At 40.7% G+C, this 27,494-nt stretch overlaps 1 protein-coding gene across 1 annotated transcript in view; it reads left to right on the forward strand.

Moving 5' to 3' along the window:
• The first annotated feature begins 2,591 nt into the window (after positions 1-2,591).
• Positions 2,592-27,494, forward strand: part of SORCS3 (sortilin related VPS10 domain containing receptor 3) — a 196,618-nt gene continuing 171,715 nt past the window's right edge. Inside the window, exons 1-2 of the mRNA XM_029958577.1 lie at positions 2,592-2,597; positions 4,061-4,128. Coding sequence (XP_029814437.1) covers positions 2,592-2,597; positions 4,061-4,128 — 74 coding nt within the window. The remainder of the gene's footprint in view (positions 2,598-4,060; positions 4,129-27,494) is intronic.

Consider the following 27,494-nt stretch of genomic DNA (forward strand, 5'->3'; position numbering starts at 1 on the left):
TTGTGTTGTGCTGTGTGCTGACCAGTGCTTGTCCCTTTACTCATTTTTAATTACACTTGGTAAACGTGTGCACAGGGCTACTGAGGAGCTGTGTTAATCTCTGTGCTAATATAGCAGGATCACTTAGAGAAGAGATGAATCTCATGAAGTGAATTGGAGCTGGCCTTTCAGATGTCTGTCTGAAATGATCACCTACTTTCTCTGGCTGCTGTGCTCTTCTCTCTCCTTCTCTGACTGTCCCTTGGTACAGGAGCATGACTGCCTTTGGTGTGGCACTTTTTGGTTGTTCTGAAGTTCAGTGTCAACCTGTTGAAGGAACTGCAGTGCCTTTGCACTCTAATTTGTGGGAAACAGGCATTATATATTCCACTGTGGGGTATAAGCAGAGCACTTTGCCAGTTAAGAATTGGCAAGATCTGGAGATGAGTTTAATGAACTAAAGTAATTTTCGTTCATAGTAAAATTTTATAGGCATGGAAGATTGTTACACCACCAAATACTCTGAAGAGCTTCTGAGTATTTTTGTGATTTATGGGCTCAGAGATTCCTAGTAATCATCTGAACAATAGGGATCCCTTTAGGGATATATTTTTGAGGCAGAATGCAATGTGGGCAACTGTTTCTGGTTATATTTTTTCTGTTTTCATGCCAGCCAAGTTGTGTCAAGACTCAAGACTGCTGAATGGGACAGTCTTGGATACTTGCTGGCCTTATTTTGAAGAAGAGGTCCATGGTATTAAATCTGGATTTAGTGGTTCATTTTGCTATACGGCGTTATGCCAGGATTTCTCAGTGCCAGAGGCTCTTAATCTGTATTGAAGTATAGACCACTGAAGGTAAGCAATTGACAGGGTTTGGCATTTTTGTTGTGCAAGCCTTACAGCAGGGTGTTCAGTAGGTGTTCAGTGTAGTTTCTGAAAAAAAACCCCATATACACTGTGGAGAGGCACGTGTGTAAAATAAAGTGCATAAGGAAATTCTTGTAAGACTGGAACATCATTTGGTTCCAAAGAAAATATATTTTTTCTCATTATCCTTTCTCCATCCCCCGTTCTGTCTACAAAACCAAAACAGTTTGTTAAATTATTCAGGTCATTTAGTTTTGTGTAAGCTTAGCTTGAAATTGCATTTTCCAGAGGGATTGTATTGCCTTAAGGGAGCTGTAATTCAGCCTCCCTATTTCCACACTCTATTCTGCAGACTGTCTTTCCCATTTTTTTCATTCTCAACCAGCTGAGCCGCTTGGTGTCCTAAGGGACACCTGCCTCTGGGGTGTCCTGGGAAGCACAGTATGGTATGTGGAGCCTGGCCATAGGATGTGGGGAAATTCCATATCTGAGCTGTATTCCCCAAAGTGAGCAGTATGATCCCAGAGAAAAATGCAGTTCAGCATTGAGCTGACTTGGAATTAATTTTGGGAAGATTGGTTTGATGAATGGAAGCAGTTTAATTTGGCACCATAAGGGTGTTTTCTTTATTTTGACTAAATAATGCCTAAGTGTAAGATTTTATTACTTCTGAATTATTTGGAACTTTATTCACTTGTGTTTCTTTTCCCCAGAGCAAAACGATTTCCTCTTCATTTAGGTTGCAGAGTGGGCATTTTCTGTGGGATGGCAATTCTATATTTCTCCCAGTTCAGGGGAAGAGAATGTTTTTGTTTTGAAATAGCACGTAGAATGCAAAATCTTCAATTTTCAATTGAATTCAGCTTTTAAAATGAAAACAGCCAAGATTTTAATGCAATATTACTCTGGAACGAAAAAAACAGGGTTATTTGTTAGTGTTGACAAAAACAAGCTGAGCTTCTTCAACTAAAAACCAGAAATTGGAATCAAATGTGTCAGCTTGAATCAATGAGGGTTTTTTTCCTTTTTCCTTTTTTCTCCTGTCAGAATTCAGTTTTTGAAAATATGTCTAATTTTTCATATGCTTTGTTCCTTTCTTTTTCTACTAAACCATTCAAACAATGGAATGTCTTAGAAAATCTCATACTTGCCCACATCTGTCCCTGGTGTCCCTGGTTTTAGTTTGTTAGAGTGGTTGGGGCGGCCTGATGTGGAGACCTCTGAGCGGCCTCTTGAAAGGGTTTGAAGTTTTTTCTGCAACTGCCATGTGAAATGCACCCCATGAAAACAGCCGGGGAACCAGCAAGTTCCTTTCAGGCTTTGATTTGTATCTTAAGCCCCTGTGATGGTTCCTTGGCAGTTATGTTTACTCCAAGGTCTCACGAGGCAGTGTCTGGGGGAAAAGTGCCTTCTCAGCTTTCCTTGTGATGGTTGTGCGTTCAGACTCTCAGATCCTCTCTGGTTTTCAAACTCCCAAACCAGTGCAAGAGTTGTGTTTATTGAATCTGGAGTGCCTTGTCTCCAAAGCAAGTGGGGACAGAGTGGGAGCCACCTGGGGTTGTGGTGCAAGAATGTTACCTGGCCTGAGTCTGCTTGGTGAGTGATTTTATGGACAGGTTGCTGAAGGTGGCTGTATTCTGTGTTACTACTGCCTCAGGCAACTCCTGCTATTTCCTGAAACCCTTTGTGAGATATTGCAAAGGGATGCTCACACATTTGCTTCCTGTGCATTAACAAGCAGAGATGGATGTTAGTCTGTCATCCTGGGCAAAAATCCAGAAAAGTCATACTAAACATGCTTTTACTATGAATATATACCCAGGAGCTGAGTAGGATTCAACCCACTTCTGTAAAGCTGATTTGCAAGGTTTATAATAGATAAGTGACATCCTCAAAAATATAGGGCATAGGATATCTGGGGAGAGACACACAAAGGGCTGGGAGAATATGGATGCTGCCTTTAGTTGTAGTTGCAATTTAAGGTAGAATTACTCTGTTGAAATTTGACCAGGACACAGAGATTTTATTTACTATGTTTAGGGACAGATCCAGGGTCTGCTGAACTCAGTTGTCATCAGTGTGATTCTCTGAAATGGGAAAACTAACTTTATGAAACCTTACCACAGCTGTGAACAATAAGAAGGGTGTAATTTCAGGCAGTGCAGGGCTTGTGCTGTGGTGCATGACTTTCTAGAGACTCTTGAGAGGAGTCCTGTTTGAGTGCCGTGGGAATATAGGGAACATCCTAAAAATGTCACTCCCATCAGGTGTTAGCTGGGAGAAGGCTGCCCTGCTTCCCACACTTGGTTGCTGCAGCTTGCAGCTGTCTTTTCCCCCTTTTTATGGGAAGGTGTGTGCAGGGTTTAAGTTGCAATAAAATGAATATTAGCCTTATTTCCCCATGGTTTAGGCTGACATGGACTTGCATATGCTGACTCAAAACTGCCTGGCAGGTTTCTTTTCACACCCTGCTGGAAGCAGCTGGACTTTTATCCTCCTAAAGGTCTCTGCGTGGGGAAATAAAGGGAAAAATGCAATTGGGGATGATGAAAATGAATCCAGTAGAGAGAGGAATGCTTGGAACATCTATTCTAAAGCCATTAAGTTGGGTGCTGACTGCATAGTCACATGCCAAGGTCCCTCACAATTTGAACAGTTTTTTTCCTGGTATTATGCTGACAGTACCTGACTGCTGCAGCAGCTGGGATATTGATTAATCCTTTAGCATTTTTCTGCAAAGCTTTAAACTCTTCACCCAGCAGCTTCTCAGCTGGGAAACCCAAGTGAAAGGGGTGGTTGGTCCCACTGCTGTGGGAGCAGGAAGAGAATTAGTGGTAGCATTTTGAGAGACAGGACAGGTTGACTCTACTTTTGGATTGGACTGTTGAATTCACAAGGGCGCATCTGATTCTATCCCTGACTTTGAATAACTGTAGTTGCAGAGAGATCAGCTCACAAATTCTGAGTAATTCCTATTGGCATGTTTTATTTCAAATGCAAAACATTTTGAGATTAAAATAAATACTAGTGGTTACATGATGCATTAAACTAATGATTTTCCTTTTTATTTTTTAAACTTGACTTTATCCTATAATACCAAAACTTTAATGGATAAATGCTAAGCTCTCCTTTGGGTGATTCTTACAAAATCTAAAGGAAAACTTTTTTTTCTCTTTTCCCTTTCTCCCCCTCCCTCCCATTCCCCTCTGTAGGTGATTCTCATTCTGACAAAGCTCTACGACTTCAACCTGGGGAGTGTTACGGAGAGTTCACTGTGGAGGTATGTGGATCGTAGGAATCATAGTAACTGGCATGGAAGGGTTGCACTGTGTCTCTTGTAAAACTGGGGGCTAGGTGGAGGGGTGGGCATGGGGGGTGTATCTGAGTTCATCTGAGGAGGAGTTGGGATAGAATCTGAGATAACTGCAGTTACTTTTTAGAAGAGAGATATATGGTTAAGAACACATTTCTTTAATGAAGAACAAGAGGGTTTCATGATGTAATGGCATTTCCCTGGCACATAGAACAACTTGGTTTCATTCTCACTGCTGAGTGTCCTTACACAAATCTCTTCATTCCTGAGAGTCTCCGCTGTGAGACTGACAATGAGAACAAGCTCTACAGATGGTACATGCTTGCTAGAACAGTGTCTGAGGAGGTGCACAGCACAGTGCATGAGATAATCTTAGCTGTTCCTCAGCCCTGTGACCTGAGATGGTCATTTGGTAGTGAATCTGCATTGCCTTGGGCTATAAGCACAGTAGCTGCTAAAGGACTAGAGATATCACAGTTAGATGCTGGTGACTTTTCTGCTGTCTGCTGTGGAGGTACTTGGATGATGTCTTGTACCTCCCATGTTCCCCTGGTGTGAGCAATGGACTGTCCTAACCTGGGGAAGCATGCTACTGGACAGAGTGTGTGTTTGTAAGTATGTGTCTGCATTTAAATAAAGAAGAAACTAAAATCCCCTCAGCCCCCAAACTCACCCCTATAAATAGGTCAGTTCCTTGACATTTGAAATCACCAAATTGTTTCATCCTGCCTGTGGTGTGAAAAGGGTATGCCTTGAACAGAATTGTTACCAGGTGATTTTTACCCACAAGACAAAAAAACCCCCACAAACAAACAAACCCAAACCACAAACAAACAAACAAACAAAAATAGCTAGGGACTGATGAGACCAAGTGCCTTGTTTCACATTTAGCTGGTGTATTAGAGCTATTATGAAACCTGCTCAAAGTGTAGTTGGTGGAACTGTCAATGCATTGTAGCCACTGCTCAGGTGTGGCTGCACAGAAGCTTTTTAGCAGATGGTGTCTTGTACTTCTTTCTTCCCAGCTAATTTAAAAGCCCCTGCTTGGAGCAGATTTGTTCTTGTACATGTATTTAAGGGTTAATTGCTCAGTAGAGCTCTTGAAACTTCTCATTTTGAACAGTACTTAAAAAGCCTAATTGCGCTGTACCACGGTAATCTGCAAAAGTATAAATAACCATGCAGCTAATAAGAGAGAACAGTCATTTCCACTTACCCTGGTACTTTTCAACGTATTAAAGCTTTAAAAACTTTTGCCTCTTTACCTAGCGAGTACAAATGGCACTGTGTTTGTACTTTAAACGTAATTGCCAACCAATCTGCTCTGCATAAATAATGTAACAAAAAGGCAAATCAAGTCCTAATACTGAGCTTGTAGCATCACCTGGGCTTTGCAGAAAGGTAATAGCAGCATCGTTTTGGAGTTTTCCCAGGTGATGGAAGTGTAATTCATCATCAGTACAATGGGAAACATCCAGCGCTTGGTCAGCTGGGGAAACACACTGCTTTGTGAGAGTGTTTCAGTGTGTTCTGGAACACTTCTGAATCTTTTCTGCAGTGAAATAGAGGCCACTGTGGGGCTTGGAGACTCAGAGATGTTGGGAAGTCAGAACCTCCCAGATTCTTTTCCAAGGTCTGGGAGGAAAGGTCAGGGTAAGAGCTAGTAGGTAGAGTTCCTGGACTCTAAACCTTAGTTTGCCCCTTGGAAAATTCAGGATTAAGTCATGTTGCACTTCACAGGGGAGTGTGAAATCTTAGGGAGCAGCTGTGGGTTTTTTTGGAAAGGACATAGTGGAAATGCAAATAGATACTAAGTGGAAGAAATAAGCCAGAGAAATACTCCTTTTCTCAGGATTTTCTGTTCTATTTGCACATTGAGGCCCCTGAATCTTTGCATTACTTAAATTGCTGCTTTTCAATATTTTCCTTTAATTTTTGAGACCGTGAAATTTTCAAAAGGAGGATTTGTCTTTGCAGAGTGAATGTAAGCCTCCTGCCAATAGGTTTGCTTTCCTGTTACTTTTTGTAGACTCAAAGCTCTCTCTGAGACCCCAGATCTGATGGGTCACAAACTGAATGTAACTTCAGGTAATTATCAGAAGGAGATCTGGACATTTCAAAGAGAGGATTTTTTGCTTTTTTTCGTCCTGATTTCTGGAAATATGACTGATCCCTTCTGCTAACCAGGAGCCCTACCCATCTGAGCAGTAGTGCTATATGACATCTATTCTGAACACTTGGCAAATACAGTTGCTTCCACAAGTGAGGAGTGGCTTTTGTGGCAGAGAGCAATTAATCACATGACAGTGCTTCAGAGGATGCTAAGATAGAGCAGAGTGCAATGCAATCTCCAAATACCATCTTGGTATTTGGGTTCAGGTGTATGTTGTGTTCAGAAAGGTTATATGGGGTGTTCTGGAAGTTGTATCGCAGGCAGCAAGTCCATTAGTTAAACTTAGTGCTGTCCAGTTGTTTTCTTCTTGTGTTGTGAGAGGGAATAATCAGGAGGAATGTATTGAGCTCCTTTTCTTATTCTGCAGGCCTTATGGATTTCACAGATTTTACAAGCAAAGGAAGAATGCTTCCTCCCTTATTTCTCATCCTGTCTCCTGTTTTAGCTGTACACTGCTGAGATGGGATTTTGTGAACATGACATTCTGACAAGTATTTAAAGTTGCTATTGTAATATTTAAAATGTTTTCAGCTGTTTCAGCCACTGTGGGTTGAGCAATTTCTTTCTGCTAAAATAACTGTATCCAACTGTATCCTTTTTTAGTATCCAAGATTGTATTCATTTATTTTATTTATTTGGATTGCAGTAGCTAAAAAGACAGCTTCCCTCTCAAGGGAGCTTTCAATCTCAGATGAAGACAAGGAGACAACCAGGCGACCCAGCAGACAGGAGAAGCACAAGTTAGCAGGGTGGTGTTTATGATCAATATGATAACCGTGACTGCAACACATCAGCTAATTGGGCAGTGGGGAGCAGTTCAGATTTTCTTCCAAAGTGCAAGCACTTGCATGTGTCAGCTCTGAGTCCCTGCTACCATTTTACCCAGCTCTGATGGGTCTCCTGGAGTTCCCCTCCTCTGGTCATGGTCCCAGCTAAATTATCTGATGGTACATAATGCCGGCCCACGCATTAACCCATACTCAAAAACTGTGACTGACTCCTTCTGTTTAAGAGGCTAAAATGGTGATGAAGGAATTTTTACATATATTCCTTCTTGTTTTCTTGTTTATTAACCAAGAAATTATGTTTCCATGTCAGGAGTCAAAAATCCCTAAGCTTTTTTTTGTGGCAGCTTGTGGCTGCTATGCCTAAAGAGGTTAGGCTATTGTCTTAGTCTCTATGTTGAGTTAGGAAAAAAACACCTTTTCAGCTTTTTAATAGAGACAGCTGCAAAATACAGCAGCTGCATTGGAGCAGAGAGGAGTAAAACTCCTCAGCTTGCTTGCAAGCTGCTTTATGTTGTGCATTGCTCTTTCATTCACCTCTGAATTACCAAAGGGCTTTAAGCTTTTTCCTCCTATGGCCTTGCCTCTTAAGCCTCCCACGATCTCCAGAGACCCTCAGCATGTTTCAGTGTGCCTCTAGCATTTGTTGCTTTTGCAAATTTCACAGCTTTTACTGATTCCTGTGCTCTGGGTTGGTGTGTGGCACCTGGAGCTGGCTTCAGATAGGGCTGCTCCATAGGTGTGAAAAGGTGAATGCGGTGTGAAGTGCCAGGTTTTCCCTTGAGGAACTGGGGCTTAGTCTGCATGCTCCAAATGTTGCAGCCTCTAAGAGTGGTAAGAAGTCAGGGATCAGGAGATTGAGTAAGCCTGACTCAAATTTCCATATAATTCTCCGTGAAACAAGCTAAACCTGAAATAGGTCATGGCAAAGCCAGAGCTTTCTTAAGAGTGTTTCTTTCCCAGTGGCAATACATTGTTTAGACTGTGCTGCTAAGAATGGCAACTTCTGGTTTGTGCCACAACCTCTTGCTTATGGCAAGTGACTGCTCAGTCACCACTGAGGCATTGTAGTTTTTCTGGAGTTTGCTATATTGAGATGCAGTCTCTAGAGAGACACCATGAGCAGCCGACATCTCCCTGCAGTATTGTCAAATTTGATTACATTTATAATTTTCCACTTTTATGCTGACAACGTGCATCTTAGATACATGCTATTTTCTGGATGATTGTATGCAGGCATAAAATTAATGGAGCTGATTTTCAAAGTAGTCATGCTTCACATTATTGCAACTTATTTGGCACTTTTTAATAATATTGCAAGGTACAGAAATCCTGTGCTGAGGAGGAGAAGAGTTTCTTGTATCTGCAGTCAGCCATCAGGGCATGGAGGGAAGGAGCCAGGTGTGTGTGCAAGCATGTCCCTGACCTCTTTTGGATTTGAAAACCAGGGTACCCAAAAGTTTTGCATCTCCACTGTTGCTGTTTGTTAAAGTATAAATAGCCCAGCTTGAGGATGGTTAGCTTTTTCAGGGTATGGGAACCACCTGTGAAAATCTTTGTGGCTGAGAGCTGTTAGGTGCAGTTTGCTGAAGAACTAAGGGAATGGGGAACTGCAGCAGATGACCACAGTGTGAGATGAGAATTGTTGCTCAAGACTCTCAGCATCCTGAGTTGCAATTAGGGTACACATTCAACAACATCCTAGAATAATGCAATTTTTAATCTCCAGTACTCTTGATTATTAGTTATTTCCCCAAAGTGGGTGATCCAGTGTACCCTGTCTCAGCACAGCCTGGCTCTCAGTCATAGATGCCATAGAAGTCATCTTGGCATGGGAGCCACACTTGAACTCTTTGGGAGATGCACAGTAGGTGCATGTTGGCCCATGCCTGAGCTATCTGCTGCCAAATGAGGATTGAGGGCATTTGTTTTATAATGTGATCTAAACAAATCTTTCATTGTAGACATCAGGAAATGTATAGAAGGGGTTCTTCAGATTTGCTTGGACTGTGTGTGCCTGAACGTGAGGATACATGGTAATTTAAAAAAAAACAATATTCAAGGAGCTGAATAGAATGAACCATAGGCTTAGCCCTTCTCAAATGTCCCAGACAGTCCCAGGTAGTGTCCAAAGCATACATTCTTTGCAGTTCAAACTAGAAGGAGATGCTGTCATTGCAACAAAGGGATTACGTGAGTTAAAATTGTTTTAAATGTCTGTTTTGGGAACCAACAATGAAAAATATTAGGCTTATCTTAAATTTAGGGCTATGTTTTAGAGTTAGGTAAACTCGGTAATAAAAATAAGACTTCATTATTTAATTCTTTGTTTTGCTGTAAGACTAACTTCTGGAGAGAAGTTTCATTTGTTTTCTTCATGATGCTTCCCTAGTCCTGTTTTGTCCCACAGGATTTTCCAACAAGGGAATAGTAATGTTCACAGTTTTGCTTTCTGATGGTTCTTTGCTTTAATGAGTAATCACATTAATGTTTCCTCAGAGATGGTGGAGACCAAGGGGCACGATGCAAAATCATGTGAAAAGCATAGCTGAGCAAATGCGAGTCTAAACGCCTTTGTATGTGTCTTGGGATGGTGTGTGGATTGATGTTCCACCTTTGCTTATTAAGATGTCTTATTCATCTTGTTTCATGCAGCTCATTTGTCTTTCGTGAACCAGCCTTCTGGCTGGTCCATTTGTTGTGTCTCTTAATTGCTTCATCAATGACCTTTCGGGGGGGGCGGGGATGTCATTACACAGGGGGCTTTTTGGATTTATTAATTTTTTGTTTGCCAAGAAAGCTCTGAGACTAATTGCCAAACTTCCCAGAAGATATTAGTTTACAAATTTTAATGACACTTATGATTTATTAATGTGCTTCCCCCTCCATCTGCTCATCCTTATTCCTTGGTGGAATTCCTGCTGAATTGGAGAGAATGAATAAAAACAGAGCTTCAGACTGTAATAGTGTTTTAGCTAGCCTGTTAATTCAAAAAATATAAACATATTCAGAGTGCTTTATTGATATCTGTGAATTTCTGAAGACAGAGGTAGGTCTTGGCTTTGGCTACATTCTGCCCCAGAATCTCGATTTGGTGAGGGTGCTGTGTGGTGGTGGCACAGAGGTTCACATTTATGTGTGCATGTAACTCACTGTTCAACATGTGCTACACATCCCCTCCCTGTGCTCCGTTCACACATCTTTTGCAGCTTGAAAGTGGAGCTGCTTTGCTGAAGTTTTTGACCTTCAAACATGTGGCTGTGGGAGGACTGTACTGGTCGCTGACAGTGGATGCTGCAAATATGTTTGTGAGAGGAATGTGCTCATTGAATAGGTCTAGAAAGGTCCTGTGATTGTATGTATGCTTTGATCACATAGATAACTGGGTTATTGGAATGCTTCTATTTATATTTAATTTTATTTTAATAAAAATAATGGCAATTTTTGCATACATCTTATTTTCTGGCTGGAGACAGGGAAGCAAGAAGAAAAGGTAATTTATCAAACTCCTAACTTCTTGAGGGAATGTTTTTGGGACAAAGGTGGAATTCCATACAAAATGTAGAGAGAGAAAAAATATGCTGTGTTTTGTTTTAATTTTCCATGGTTCAGGTAATATGTCCAGCCATCCTTATTTTCCTCCCTCCCTTGTAACTCTTGAATTATTTATACTCTGCAAAAGAGCTCCAACAGGAGAGACTGAAAATCTCTCCAGGGAGAGACTGGTTCTAATCTTATGTGTGAAGATCCAAGTTCAAGCCCTTGCTCTGAATAAAGAGAAGTGCTTTTTTATTCCTCAAGTAATTAAATTGTGTAACTCATTGCTACAGGATGTTGTGAGGCAGAAATAATAAAAGTGTAAATGGATTTCAGAAGCAGATTCAGTGAATTAATGGAGGATATTTCTGCTGGTGGCTGGAATACGTGATAGTGTGGCAGTAGCCGATGGCTTACATTCTTTATTTTTTGATGTAACATTGGAGGAAGAGGCAGGTCTACCGCCTTTGGATCAGAGTTGCAGAAACATCTTCTATTTTTTGTTACCTGTTTGTCAGCACTGAGCTATTCATACTTTAGGTATTCTAATGGAATAGCTGGAGTTATGCTGGAGACATGATATGCCACAGCATTTTAGTGGTTTTGGGACTTGGAGGTCTCTAAGTCAAGAGAACTGTGTGAGAGACCATGGGAAGAAATCATACTTTCTTTTATCTCTTCCATATACTTTCCCTAGAATATTCTGTGGCAGAGAAGCAGGCAATTACAAAATACAAATTTTTGATGTGACTATTTTGGCCACCTGATTCAACCACGGGTTTTGAGTCTTCGGTTACAGATGGGCTCTCTCTCAGTTGGTCAACTGGTGTCTGCCTTGGATGCTATCACATTTTTTAAGTAAAGTTATTTTATTGGACTAAAAGTAGTCTTTGAAACTGTAGTTTTAAAAAACCCACAATAAACAAAACCAAACCAAACCAATAAAAAAAATCTTTGGCATAATTTAATTTTTGAGCCAGTCCTTTCAGGTACTCAACTGCATCAATGGAAACTTAAACCTGTCCAGATCTCTAGTCGTTCCATTCCAGAAAACTAGATGATAAAATAGGGAATTTAATGCCAAACAATATTTCTGGTATTGATATAATCATGAGGATCTCAGTGTGAATTAATGCAATTTGTTTAGGAAAAAAATAAAGTGTTCTAGGGAGCTGCAAGAATGTGCTTGCCCCTGTTTTCTCAGCTTATTTGGGCTATATTTAATATAGTTTTTCTGTCCTTGTTGATGAATTTCTTTGACTGTGAGCTCCTCAAGAAGGGAAGACATCTTTTCTTCTCAAAAATGAATTTTGAGCTCTGGTCATTTCCTGGTCATTTAGTCCTGGGAATTTGGTAGAGAAGGTCAGAGATCATGTGCTTTTGAAGCCTTACTGACCTATGAAATTGTCTTGTCAGGGTTAGCAGGTAAAGTGTCTTTGTAGTGCTACACTTGCTTGTTTAGAGAGTAGCAAAGCAGCGCTCAGGAGGCAGTTTGTAGCCAAGAACCTGCTGCAGATCCTGTGGTGTGTTGTGACTTTTGCTGCATCAGCAGAGCTGCACCTGTTAACAGGAATTGGCTATTTCATCTCTTTGTTATCATTTGGAGCAGCAATTCCATTGCTCTCACTAGAGAGCTGCTCCTTTCATTATCTCATCTTACATTCTAATTAGATTTGGATGCCGACTGCAAAACTTTTTGCAGGAAGCCACATGTAGAGATGAATTTGGTTTGGCCTTACTAATGTCTTTTTCTGATCACTCTTTGCTGTGCAGAGGAGTTTGGTTGGCACAGATCAGCAGCGGATGCGTTCAACGTGGATATGTGCCAATATTAATGAAAACCACACATTACATTAACTTATAAATATGCAAATAGATAATTGCAAAATAAAACTTCCTTAATAAATTGCATAAGAACTTCCATACTAGATCTGATCTAGTAGGATTGGGAAAACCTGAAAAGAGATGCCCAGAACAGAGTGAGGTAAAAATCTTACGAAAATACATGGTGTGGAGAGGGCCTTCGCTAAAGAAAGGGGGTGGAGCATCTCTGCTACGAGGAAAGGCTGAGGTTGGATCAGATGAGCTTCAGAGTTTCCTTCCAACCTCAACAATTCTGTGATTCCATGAGGAATAAAGGAGCATTGGACAAAGGTTCAGAGCAAATAGAAGACTTTGGTTCTTAGGACAATATGTACTTAATCTGTGGATCTCATTGCATGAGTATTTCACCTGTGTGAACAGGTAAAGTTCATATGGGTTCATGTGGAGTTCAGATGAGTTCCTAGAGTCAGAACCAATATCTGTCAAGGACTGTATTACATCTCTGGCTCAGAATGTTCCCTGGCCTCTGATCAGTTAGGCAGAGACAGATAGGTACTGCCACGTACTCTCCAGGCAGTCAGGTCTGTGTAAGGAACCACCAGGTTCTTGCACTGAACAGTTTCTCTTTTGGTGCCACCTCATGCTTGCTGCAGGATGCAATATTCCTGTCCACACTAAAGCTAGGTTTTGCATCAGTTTACATGATTTTTTTCTCTTTTACTGAGCTGTTCTTTTCCTTTCTCTTCCCATCTCCCTCCTCCTTTGACTTTTCTGTTCTTTCCAATTTGGCTTCAAACCAAATCATAAATCTTTGATGCTTTGTACAGTGGCTTGTAGAATTTAGTACTTTAACATGGAATGTGTCTGTTTATACTGATGTTTTATTATGTTGTGGTGGTTTTGTTTTTGGTTTGGTATTTTGGGTTTTTTTCCCCATGTGCACTGCCATTTTATAATGTCTGTAAATAATCTCAAGGATGGAGAAGTGTTGTTAAAAAACATCCAAGAAATCCTTCTATCTTTCTTTTAGTCTGATCTGTCTCTCTCATTATCTCTGTAGTGTATTCATTAGGCTTCTTATGTAGTTAATAAGGGCCTGTATCAAGTGGTCATTTCTCCAAATAATATTTACAAAGGGCTACATTCCCCCAGCCTGGAAGGCAGCCTTTGATTTATTTACTTACCACATGTGCTTCATCTGTAAAATCTGTCAGCCAGTTCTTTTGCAGTGTATGCCTGACCAAGTGAAAATGAAAGCTCCTGTAAACTACTAGATCATGGGAAGGTAGGGCATTTTTACATGTAGGATTTCTGCCTCTGAATAAAAACTGTAAAGGGTAAGTGAGGCCTTTCTGTAACCAGATTTTTAGGGCTTGTTTCTGGGTCTTTAGGAGAAGTTACTTTAGAAAATTTACTCCATAAATATTAGTAGTTCCTTATATCCAGTTGTCCCCGAAGCTTGCTGTCCAGAAGCCTGAATCTAGCAGCAGGCTATATGCAGGAGCTGGGCATTCAGTGTCCTGCAGATCTAGTCAGGGATGCAAATGTTGTGCTGAATTGGAATAATTCAGGTATATTACCCCACGATAAATCTAAGAATATCATATGGCATGTGTAACAGAACTGTTACATATTGTTTTATAGATCTTGTAGTCTAGCTCAGGGGATCTGTGAGGAAGATGATAATAGGAGACGGGTAACAGTCCAAGATATTCGGGCTGTTAATACAGATATTACTGCCAAGCCTTACCCCAAAGTCTGGTAGTGGTTTTGCCCAGGGTTGAGAGACACACTATGAACTTGGGCAAATTCTGATGCATTTAAAATGCAACAGTCTCCAGCTATCTGTAACTACTGCCAGGAGTGCAAGGCACTCCTTTGTACAAGTCCTGGAAGTTCCAAAGCCACCCAGGGAGACGTATGCAGAAAGAAAGGGCAACCCATCCTTGGGACCTGGGTTCCAGCCTTTTGGGGGTCTGAGGCTCACAAGGAGTAATTAGCCCTGTGGAAAGAGAAATGCATTTAGCCTTGGTCCTCTTGCTTCTCTTCCTCTGAAATGTTAGAAATTGAAGTGATTTGTTTTAAGAAGGAAGCCTGGTTGCTGATTATTGGTCCTGGAGGGGGCAGAACAAGAAACAGGTTCAGAGCAGAAGTTGGAAACAGCTTGATGAAGAGCAGCCCACACACATACAGGGAGTGTCACATACCACAGACCCACACAGGTCTTGGTGTGGGAACAGGAGGATCACACAACATACAGCATCAAGCATGAGTTCCCTGGAGGACTTCAGCAGAGTGTGATCCATCCATGAGGTGCCCCAGACACAGGTCTCTGTAAAGCCAGTATGTAGGAGGCCTTGTCCTTTCTTTGGGCTACTTGCAGATGTAAGTGTGGCTGAGGAAAATCAAGCAGTAAGATCATCTGTTAAAATGTAAGATTTCAGATATAATGTTATATTGCCATGGAGTAGTTAAGCTACAGAATAAGCAGTGGACCATGGTACATCATTCAGTGTGCCTCTAGCAGAGCAGAGAGTAAATGTCCCATGGAAGATTAAAATCCCATTGGTTCTATTATCTGTAACCAATAAAGGTAAAAAGGATGTCTATGAGGAATACAGAGCTAACACAGAACATTTAGCTTTGTACCCACAAGTGTCTTCTATTTCGTACAAGGCATGGGAAACAAAGCAAGAAGAGCTTTGGGTTTGTTTTTTTTTCTCTCAGAGAGTATATGGTGGGTGAGATTGTGGTGGACCATTTGCCTCTCTGAGGACTTGGAGAGTCATCTGTATCAGTGCTACCTAATTTTAGGGGCTGAGGGGTGTTAGTCACACCACCTGAAAAGTATGTATGAGTTTGTTGTCCTGTGGCATTTTAACAGTGATGGGCACAAGTCTGGCTATGTAACAGAACGTGGCCCTGTTACAGTGGTAGGAGATTTATAAGAGGCCCATATTTTGGTTTTGGAAGTGTTCCTTTTAAATAGCGACGGTGCATGTGGTTTGCTTGAGGACAGATGAGGGTGAACTTAAGTAGGCTGTGGTTTAACTTAGTTGATTGGCTATGTCTGATCCAAGCAAGGTACATGATGTGGTTCATCATGAAATATCTTCTGTTGCATAAGATATCAGAAGACTCAGAGTTGTGGCTGTGCAGACAGGTGGTGCTTTGAAGCAAACTTGTTCTTCTTGTGTCTGTCTGGTTCCAAAGCATCACTGGACATGGCCCTCTGCAAACAAGCCCATCCGGCAAATCAGGCAGTTGGTTTGGTACCTGCACTGCTGGGAAGCTTCTGAGGCATGTTTGGCAGTGGCATTGTTGAGGAGATATGTCTTGTGGAAAACTGCATTCTTGAATCCTTTAGTACTGATGTTCCACCTTTTTACTGTTACAGTCTCTATCACTTGCAGAAAGCAAAGGTAGAATCCTTTTTTTCTAGCGCTCCTTTCTTATGGTTTATTTCAGCTTCATTGGTCACTGTGTTCTCTCTCATCCTGTGTGACAGAAACCATTACAAATGCTGCAGTAAGCTGTGTTGCAAACTCTTATCTTCAAAAATGACATTCCTAAAGGTTAATAATTGGAATGAGCGCTGGCAGTTACTAATTAGCACCATTATACAATCAGCTCACATTCTGGCAGCATTAGGCATACTTAATCAGTCAATTATCATTGATCTTGGAAAGTGGTGCTTTAAAGTTTAGCATAAGGTGCCTTTGTGAGTGGAGAGAGGGAATTTGACACTACCACAGTGGTCAGGCTGCTGGGAATGTGTGGTTTGAGGGACCAGTGTTGTGTACCTGATTGTGATGGATGGATTGGAATTAAAATCAGATAACGCAGACTCACCTTCAAACAAGCATAAATAGGTCCTATCACTGTCTCTCTTTGCCATTTCAAACAGTAGAGGTGTCCAGAGAGAGAGCTTGCTTGGGGGAAAAATGGATTTAATGACTTCAATGAATTTCAGTTAACGTGATGACTTAGAAGCTTTTCAAAGAACAGCTGGAGCATAAGGTATTATTTTCCTTGCATTTATTTTTCTTCATGTGATTGATAGTTCTCAAGGTAAGGAAGTTGTAAACAAGATGGGGAGGCACCAAAAGATTTTAAATTCTGAAGGATTTCCCTTCAGAAGTATTGCATAAAGTGACCTTAATCTCGTGAATCAGAATGTTTTAATTGCTTTGTGCTCTCTCAGACTCTCAGAGCTGTGGAGCCTTTGCTGTTTGTGGTAGCTCAAAGCACAGAGGGAGCAGGCCTGGCTGCTGCACACAATGGCCATGGATTTCTAGCTGGTGTTTGGTTCTCCCCAGCTTGACTGTGGGCAGCACATGCATCTCTTCTAAAACCATCTGTTGTTTGTTCCTGGTCAGGAAGGTGTGCAGTTATGCATGGCCCACGCAAGCAGGGATGGTGGCTATAGCCCAGTGTGTGAAGTAGATTTTCCAGGTCTCTGTATGGAAAATGAATGTGTGGAGTAGAGGTGATCAGTGCTGATGTGCTGGTCTCTGCTCTTTGTTGCTTCTCTTCTATAATTCTGTGTTTTGACTGTTTAAGATATGGTCTGAAATGCATGCAAATCCACAAGGAATTGCATACACCTAGATAAAATGGGAAAGCTGTTGACAATATGGTGGGATGTAAGGGGAGTTCAAGATACTGTGAAAGTTAAGAAACTTGTGTAGGTGAAAGTGTTGTACATGATTCCCCTTCCATAATTCAACATGAGTTGTACTTGAGTCCCCTTTGGAATTTGGCCCGGAGCCTCTATCTCTTTAGGATAAGGGAAAATGCACTGTTGTGATTATTATGGAATGCATTTTTAACTTTTTTGTCTCTCCTGGTGCTTATTCTCTGCAACTTTTCATTGTGGGTAGAGGATCCAGAAAAAAATCTGTTTAGAATCTCATAAACTGTTTATTTCCTCAAAACTGCTTTGTATCTGTGCAACAGAAACCTGAGAATACACTTCAGGGCAGATTGAAGTCAGAACAATATTGATTTCTTTCTGTATGTCTGAACTTTTGTCTTTGCTCTTGGCAAAAGTCTGCAAAAGGTCTTGGGAGTAGGGACAGGAAGAAAACATGGCAGAAGGTCAACTCTGGCTCCAGCTTTTGCAAAAATTAGCCCAATGCAAAGAGATTTGTCTAAAACCTAGTTGCTTATATATCTGATTCCAGAAGTAGTAGAAAGTGAGCGCAAGAAAAAACAGCCCAGACTCATAAAATTTCCCTGCTTGCTATTAAATTTATCTGAGCTGCAAATGCTTCTTGGAAGGGTAACAGAAGCTTGGTAGAAGAAATGTGAAAAATCTGAGCATGGCTATGGATTGTACAATGGTTATTTAATCTGGACAGAGGAAATAGGTAGTGGAACCTAATTTAGACATAGGTCACTAATGTAGGATCCAAATTCAGAGGGAGTTTGACTAGGTGACCTTTAAAAGTCACTTCCAACCCAAACTATTCTGTGAATCTAAAGAAGTCAAAGTGTTTCCAGGCACTTTTCCAGACTTTGGATCAGGTCTTGTAAAAGTAAAAGTAATGAAGGGAAACATATCCTCATATATGAGAAGGCCTGAGAAATTCCCCAGAGCAAACCCTGGGGCAGTCCTGTGGAAATCTGTGCCTCAGGAGAAGCTCATAAGAGCTGCTGCCTGGGCTGGGTGTCAGGGCAGAGCTGTGGCTCCTGGGTGCAGATGCTGTGCTGCAGAGCTCAGACAGGGATTTCCTCTCAAAGCCTCCAATAAGGCATAGCCTGTGTGGGTACTTCTGGAGGTGACAGATGTTCTTTAAGAATTGTGCAAGACTCGGGACTGGTAAATAGCTCTGGTGTTCTGCTGTATGACAAATGACATCACCTATGAAGTGTGCCTTGGTATAGCAACAAATACTATGGTAACATCTATAAGTGGAGCTAATTTTAGGAAAGAGGTGCCAGGCTATAGCAGCTCAGTTAAGGAAAAAAACCAGTTGGACACTTAGTTCTTATAGTATATATAGTCCTATAAGTATGCAAATATATACAGCACAATCATTTCCCTCCATCCCATTCTCCCATTGTATATTCTCCAGTTATGGAGTAATCTGCAGCAGTACAAAGGCAGGTTTTAGGAAAAATATCCTTAAAGCTGAGCACGGATTGCTTTTAAAAGACTTTAGGTACATTCTAGACAACCTTCTGAGGTAAGTGTCTTGTTCTGTTTAGTCATTCCTTTGGGAGAGAGGGAGAACATTAATGACTTTTACTTAGCTCTGTTTCTGTAGTCCAGTGATGGGAGAGCCTTCTACCCACATCCCTTGGGAAAAGCAGCACAACAGGCATCATATTAGAAGCTAACTATGAAAAGAGCTGAGAGGTTGAATAATTTTTCCTTGAGTGCATTCAGCACTCTTTTGCATCTTGTGACCCATCCTACCTTGTCTTGAAATGTCTCCATTAGAATATTATGTAAATGGGATAATGAAGCCAGTGTGGAAATTGGACAATGTGCAGTGATAAGTGTTAACTTGAGATGGAGGCTGTGCTTTCTGCAGTGCATTAGTTCCAGTTTAGATCCCATCAACAAGCAAAATATTGCACTGCAGGTGTGCAGTTTGATAGGATGCATGGGTCTGATGGATTGAGAGCATGAGAAGTTCTGCTCTCAGCTCTTTGATGTTGTCTACAAGTGATTACACGATGGAGACAATAGAGGGCATAAATCAGCTGGAAATATGCAAGTGCTATCAAAGCAACTGTGTTGAAGCCAACAGTGTGCTGGCTGAATAGCTGGTGGAATACCAAAAAGATGTGTTTGAAATGTGAAGGGTCTTGAGCAGCTCAGAATCTGGCTTCTCTTTCTTAAATAGACATGAAGCTGTGGTAAAATGCTGTTGGTTTGTAAAGCTAGGCAATGGATGATTAGATATAATTCTAGGAAAAGTGGTGAATACAGACAAGGACACTTTGACAGTGATTTCTTAGCTCATGGTTGTAGGATAGGAGAGCTCATACCATAAAGAGAGTCTTATGACCTTGTTCACTGGAACAGACTGTTGCTTTGCTTTCCAATAGTCACCCTGCTTCATGGATTAAAATTATCAAAAGATTAGTTACTTGTATGCAGAGTGGGATTGTATAATGGGAAGATAAATTTTAGAGAAGGAATCTTTTGACACTAGAGTCTTCCTCAGAGCAGACATCTCTTGAAAATACTGGATTATGCTCTTGGTGTAATCCTAAATAAAAAGAAAATTTTATCTAGAAGCAACGATGGGCAGAAACTGTAAAGTAATAACTGTGTCACTGGTGACTCATTGATGTGTAATTATTAAAACAATTCCAAAGTTATAAAGGCAGAAAGGAGTATTATGCTCAGACACTGCAAGGCCATGAAGGAGAAGAAGATGACTTGTCATAGACACTAAGCAGATGTTAATTCCTCAGACTAACATCTGTTTGATCAAGAGCAAAACTCTTGGGAAAACATCTCATCTTGATTGTAAAATTATCAGTAATGAAGAATTGACCTCATCCATTAGTACAGTCTTCTGGAACAATTGCCCTTCCTGTTTTTAAAAAAACCCCACTCAAAATAGAACAAAATACCCTCCTACCCATATTTGTCTAACCTTAATTTATCAGGTTTTGGCCCTTTGTGCTTTTGTGGACTGCATGGAAAGGCTCTCTACTTCCCCAACCAGGTACTCACATCCTGATTAAATACCAGAAGTTTTTCATAATGGAGCAGGTTTTTCCACTCTAATGATTCTTGTTTGGGTGATGTTTCTCTTCACACACAGCAACAAATTCAGTGTCCTCAAATTTCTCATGTTCTGGTTTATAATGTGGGAAGGAAAGTCTCCAGAGGGTGCTCTTCATAGAAATGCAGCTCTGCATGTCCTCAGATTCATAGATTTAAAGCACAGAGAAGTAATGATAATAATCTAATTGTGTAGTGCAGTCCAGAGAATCTTACTCAATAATTTCTACATTGAGTCCACAGTGTAGTTTGAAGTATTGCTTCTTGGCTGGGAACATATTCAGTCTTTACTAATACTTACAGTCTTTCAATTATGTGATCTGATTTGCATTGCTGTTAGAACCGCATTTCATTTTTGATGCTGCAGCAAATGGACTCTGGGCTGAGTTGGCCAAATTCAGTGATGCTGAAAGACAGGCTGGTTAGCTACATATCCGAGAGCCTCAGCACCTGTGAAATTTCAAATTGCAGCCATGATTCCTTGATGATGAAAACTAAGCCCTGGAGCTCTTTTGTTCCTCACTTCCCCTTTCATGGCATTGTAATTATTTGCAAAAAGAGCTGAGGGCGTAAATTTCAAGGGGATGAAATAAAGCATTGGCTCATTCATGTGAATCTCTCTTTCTTTCTTTTTTTTTTTTTTCTTCCTGAGCTGCATTTTTGATCTTTAAAAGACCCTTGAAAGCAGGGAATTTTTCTTCTTGAGACTGAGGATTGAGAAGGTTTTGCTTCCTTTTCAACTCTGCCAAAGGCTTCGTGGCTGATGAGTGTATTCCTGGAGGGGTGCAGACAGAGACTCAAGTTCTCAGTGGATCTTGGATCTGGCTGTGAGAAAGGAGAATCTTTACTTCAGTTCAATGCTGCTGTAAGATAGGTTATTAAGATTCTATCTTGCAGGGACCTTGGATGCAGCCAGTCCCAAGGCTGAACAGAGGAGCCAAGGTTTGTTTGCACCTATCAGTATAGGGATCCATTACTGCAGCACTGTCTGCTGGCCTCCGTGCTATGTGGGTACATCTGCAAACTGGGTGCAGCCTCCATCAGGCTTCACATCACCTGGGAGCTGTTATCAAACAGGAAATGGTGCTAAGTGGGCCTAACTCCTCATCACCAGCTAGGAATGAAGATGCTTAATACACTGAATGGCAGGTGCTCAGGACAAGACATCAGCATTACAATAAGACCCTGGAGTGAAGATCCTGTCTGCCTTGTTTGGGATAAGGGCAGCTGTAGGGTTAAAGACATTGTACTCTCATGAAAATTGGGTGAGATGCCCAGCTTCTTCTTGATTGTTACCTCTGCAAAAACTCCTGTTGGCTCCAGAGAAACAAAATCATAATGTGTCAATTCCGTGGCTTTGTTCTTCTGAAATAGGAGGTGGTGAACAGTAGATTCACGTGGGATGATTTTATTTGTTGTGGGTATAAGAACAGGAGGGTACAGATAAAACATGCAGCTTTTATGCTGCAGGAGCTGAAATACTATTTTCTAGAGGCACTGTGTTAGCTAGTCTGACCATTCTGGTACAAAAAAAAAATGGCTCCGCATTTTGGAACAACGTGCTTGTGTTTCCTCATGTTATTAGTTACTTGAAAATGGCTCTGCACTTTGTATATGTATTTTAATTTATCTTCCTAGACTAGGATATTTTATTTTAGCCTTGCAACCATATTATTTACTTCTCTCGTGTATTTTCAGATGCGGTGCTGAGATGCACATTGCTCAAAATAAGGCACGCTATGTATTTGTATTGGCTTGCAGATCCCCATACTTTAAGGGGAAAAAGTTCTCTTTCTTTCCCTACCATTAAACACTGGTTATATTGTTCATAGGGTTTTAAAATTAAAACCTCATCTGGTCAGTTCAGCATTTGTCACCTGCTACCTTTCTGCCTCCCAATAGAGCATTTACAAGTGTTTCTATTGGCTTTTTCTGCCTAGCAACATTTGTTGCAATAGTTTAGGAAAAAAAATGGTTTTCCATCATAAATCCAAAGATGCAGCAAGCCTTAACAACCTTCAGTTATCTTTCCTTAGAGCTCTCTTTAAAAAGAGAGAGCTATCTACTGTGATAAAAATGAAGACTTGGTGCTATGAAATCTCTGTTTACATTCTGCAAACATGACTTTATTCCATCAGAGTCTGTTTTTACGAAGCAAAATTGTGAGATGTCCCTCAATTCCATTCTCTTTGCTGAAATAACAGGAATGGTGGTGTCTGTGGCTGATTGCTGTGGCTTGCAAGTGAGCTCTGGGGCTTGTGTGTCTGGTACTGTGTGCTAAGGGAGGGCCCAAATGAGATGCCAATTTGACAAATCCCTCTGCAGAGAACAGCCTCTTCCCTGCAAGTTTGGGCTCTTTTTTCTGCTGCATATGTCTAACATGGCCAATTATGTTTTGTTGCATTTAAGGAATGACATTTTGGTAACTTTCTTTAGGAGACAGTTCCACATCTTAAGTGCCAGAGCTGTCCCGAACTTGAATTTTCTTTCTGATATGAAAGTGATGTTTCAATTTCTTTGTCCATCTAGATATCCTGATGAAGTATTTCCAACCAGCACTACTGATGATTCTGCAAGTTACAGGAATTTAGTGACATTTGGTATAATGTTTCCTTTTTCTAGTTTGAATTTTTGCACCCATTTTGAAGAGGTAAATAGGAATATTTTTTTTTTCTGACTGAATCCAACAGGAGTTGAATCAAGCTTTTAGACCTTTCACATTCTAATGATTACTAACAGGTCCCCAGTCTTTGCTTTGCCAAATTGTATACCTAATTATTTTAATCTTATCTGCAAAGAACATGCTTCACTCTGGAACACTTAATTGTATTTACTCTATGAATTTTGCCCAGATTTTTGTTATTCAGTTCACAGTGTGATTAAAAGCTGATTTTTGGTCAGTGAATTGAGAATAAATCTGCTGGATTCATTGGATATCCCTAACACAGTGTAGCTAAGATCTGACTCAGATTTGTTTGTATAAGTATGGTTTTCCAGTGGATACACAGATGGATTTTAGGCAGACAATATTTTAATAGTTTCTTACTTAAAAGGCATTGTTTATACAACAGTCAGAGTGATGGTGGTTTCCATTAAATGGAAGCTTGCTTTCAATAGTTTTGGATTAGTTTGTATCAAAATACCAATAATCTAGAAGAAAAAAAAAATGTTTCATGGGTTAGGGATGGTTTCAGATGCCTTTTTGCAGACAAAATGTAGACAATGTTCCTCACATGATGTCATTTTACCAGAGCTCACGTGAGAAAGAAAGTGAGTCAAATGGAGTATTTATTGAATTGAGCTGATATTTTTCTTTCTGTCTGTTGAAAACAAATATTGCAAATATGTTTTTGTTTTTTTCTTTCTTGGCATCAATTTCTTGTAACAGACTTGAGCCATATTTCAATCTGTAAGACCCTGTGATTATTCCCCTGCCTTGTGGTTGGACAGAGAGGTCAACCTCTTTGGGGTACAGGAGGCCAGACACCTGTACAGGTGCTTTCAAAGTCCCCCATGAGGGAGATATGGATGCTTTACAATACCTCGAAGATCTACCTTTAGCATGGAAAACTTTACATTTCAGTGTCCATCTATTTCCAGCAGTTATTCAAGTTTAAAGCAAATTCACTGGAAATAGGGTCTGAATGCCTCATCTCTGGAGTCTGGCAGTTGGTATAGACTGATGAGACTCTTCAGGTGGGGGCAAAGCTCAAGAATAAGACTGAGGTTTCTGTGTTTTTCTCATTGGCAATATAGAGATGGCAGTGTTCATTCACTTGAGGGATGTGTAAATCACTGCATTCAGGTTATTGCAGAAATGGAAACTGTAGCATTATTAGTGTAAACATCAAGTATTTTTTTCTATAAAAAGTTAAACATGGAATCAAAAGCATCTGTTGTAAAAAACCCTCCAGAACCTCACCTTTCCTTCCAAACCCCAAGCTGAGTGCGTGAAAGCTTTATTTTTCAGATAATGTCTACAGGGATTTAATGCTGTCATACTCTCCTGACTGACAGTTTTCAAAGGACAGCCTCTGCTTCTTTCACATATTGTCAACAGTAAAAAACTTTTTGCATGTTTAATGTTCAGTGTTTATTGCTCAAGTTGGGGAGTTCATGTGCAAAATTGGAGGGCTGTAGGGATGGTGCTACTGAGAAAATTAGTCTCTCAGTGACAAAGCAAAATGGATTGCAAGAAGAAAGATGTTTCAGGAGATAGATGTAGGAAAACTTAGGGTGTTTTGATTGAGGTTGTCAGTGTTGCATATTTAAACTGAGGATCAACACTCATTGAGTTTAACTGGAAATCTGTATCAGATAGGTGGCTTTGCAAATCTTTCCATTTACATATATACATTCCTGTTTTTTTATACAGATAATATTATCCACAAAAATGTATCTGGCCTCCAAATTGTAAAATATTTTTTCTCTAAGGGAGAAGGTAGATGAATACTTTATTTATGAGATAAGTAGACATTTGTCCCATTCAGCTACTAATAGTATTTATATAAATCAGTTAATAAAATGAACATTGCTGTTCTGATATTCTCATTGGGACTCAGTATGTTTTCTAAATAGGAATATTTGATTAATGCCAATATCTCTCAACCATTCATTCATACTCGCATGTTTTGTTGCACCTGAAAAATGACAGCTGGAGATGGAATACATGTTTTCAAAATAGTAATAGAACTTACAGAGAACTGTTGCTCTTATCTTTGGAGACTAACAGTTTCTCTCGAAGGATGAAATGTTGTGGCTGGGGACCACAGTCAATTGGTAGGTTTCTGCATCTTATTTCACTGCTGGAGATCCTTCTCTGGATTCTGGCTCACCTGTTTGGCAACATGGTAGTTATGTGTCAGGGCAACACTCTTCTGTCAAAACCCCATATGGCAAAGTTTTGAAAGAGTATCTATCCATGGAGAGGAGAGCCAGAATGTAACTAGCTTTGGATGACACATGTTCAAGGAAGAGTTTGGTGCTTGGCTGACAGGGCTTTGTGGTACTTGGCATATGGTGGTAGATCACCTGTCAGGTCACATGCTATGCTGGGCATTGTTTTTCCTTACAGACAGCAGAGCAGCCAAGAATAAAAAAAGGCTTCTTTTTTTTTATTATTATTTTATTATTTTTTTACCTGCAAACAGCTTCATCTTGAGAACGGAACAGTATGAGTGCAGAAGACTAAAGGTATCCTTGGCTTGATCACCACTGACACCTATGCTTGGTGACAGTTGTCCCTTGGTTGAGTGGATAGGGGAAGGCTGGTGCCATGTGGGAATTGTTGGGATGTGGTGTCTGGTTGCCTTTGCTGCTCTCCTTCAGCACACAGACACTGCAACCAGCACCTTGAGAAAACTACCTGGCACTGCGCTCCCTTTTGCTTCTGCATCAGTTTGCTCCTTTCTAGAAAAAACTTTTATTTGGACCAAGTGTAAGCTGACATCAAAGATATTTTCACTTCTCTCAAAGGTTATTATTTTAAAGGGCAAACAGTGCCCAGAGCAGGATTTTACCATTTCCTCCCTTTTTTTTTTTGGTGACAAGCTGATTATATTTCCTGCTCTGTTTTATTTTCCTGTTTTTACTGTTTTCGAAACTTTCAACTGCCATGAAAACTCCAAAGTGTATTTTGCCCAAATGCATACAGGTGAGCTTTTAAATGTGAATTGCTCAGTAGACAAATGAGGATCGGTTGCTATATCTAATTATGCAGTTTTCTGTTATGTGTCTTCAACAATTATTCATCTTATGGATAGATATTATTCTTAGCATGCCCATCTGAGCAAGATTATTCTTTGGTAATTGGTTTTGAATCCTGTATCCATTTTATTTTAAGCAGCACTCTCTTTAATCCTTTCTATCAATGTGTGGGGATTGAAGGTGAGGTGAGCATGTGGCAGGAGCAAGGGAAGGATTTCTCTCTTTCTTTGTCGGGATGATGCCAAGTTGACATGGTAGAAGTGGAGGGTGGTTGATGGGGAGTACAGATGATGACAAACAGGCTGCTGGCTCATTTTTTCTGCACACTGATACACTGCACATTGAAGCAGCCCAGGTGACACTGCTGGCAAGCAGCTTGTGTAGATCCTCGTGCAGTTGCTGCTTCTTGCAGTGGAAGTGTGAGACACTTCCCTCTGGTGATGCAGGGCCATGCTGATGATACCCCTGTTACTCACCTGCAATGGAAATGTGAGGATTTCTCTTTGTGGTTTATGTGTGGACTAATGGCCTGGCAGCCTTGGGCAGCAGGTGGTCAAATAGCTCTTCATGTTTTTGAAATGGAAATTACAATTCTTCAGCTAAGTGCCTATATTGGACAGATCTGAATGTAACCTCGGGAATTGTTTGTGTTGTGCCTTTATTTTCTATGCTTGCTTGGTCTTGTTGGTCATACTAGCTATTTTATCTATGTAAATAAGCTCAGAAGATGCTTTTTGCAAAGATGAATTAGATATCTCCATGCTCAACTCTTCTCTTCAGTGGAAAACTGAAGCAGTGGAGTTGGCAAGATGTTTTCATGATCGTAGTGAATGCTTCCAGCCAGAGGTAACTGGAACTCTTAATGGGGAGGGGAAAAAAAAAAAGCTCATGGCCTTGTTTATGGCTGCTGGCAAAACAAGGTGTGGAAGCTCTTTGTATTGCCCTGATGTTTTAAGAGCCCCTCAAATTCAACACAGTGTAGACCTTTGCCATGCATTGTCTCAAACATGTCTGAGTGCCTCAACAGATCTCTCCTTTGAAATCCCATCTGGGGTGGTTTAGTAAGTTTACTTATTCTTCTCACTCAGCACAATCCACCTGCAGAGCTGTGTGGATGGGCAGGGAGGAGAGAGCCTTTCATTCTCCCAAACACCCTACCCTTTGACCTGTGCAGCATTTTTGTAGGCACTAGACTTGAAGGGTTCTTGCACTAGGGAAACATGGCATCTTCTGATAGGTCATTCCCTTGAGCAAAGGGCATTGTGTTTACACAGCATAGGTAATAAACCCAGCTCTTGGGAGCAACTGAAATCTCTGCTCAAAGGCTGGTTGCTAAAATCCTCAACTCTACAAGAAAAAACAATCTGGTGTACTAAAATAACCCCTTAATTATCTGGAGGCAGAAGGGCTGCTTGCAGAGTACCCACATGATTTACTGCTTCCCCTTGCACTGTGCTCATGTCAGCTACCTACAACTAGGATGTCTTCAGTACAAGGCAGGTGTACCCTGAACTACTTTTGTCAAAGCAGATGGATCCAAGTGATTAGTTTGAGATCC

The sequence above is a fragment of the Manacus vitellinus genome, unplaced genomic scaffold, assembly GCF_001715985.3.
Source record: "Manacus vitellinus isolate BGI_N305 unplaced genomic scaffold, ASM171598v3 scaffold_15_pilon, whole genome shotgun sequence".
Classification (NCBI taxonomy): Eukaryota; Metazoa; Chordata; class Aves; order Passeriformes; family Pipridae; genus Manacus; species Manacus vitellinus.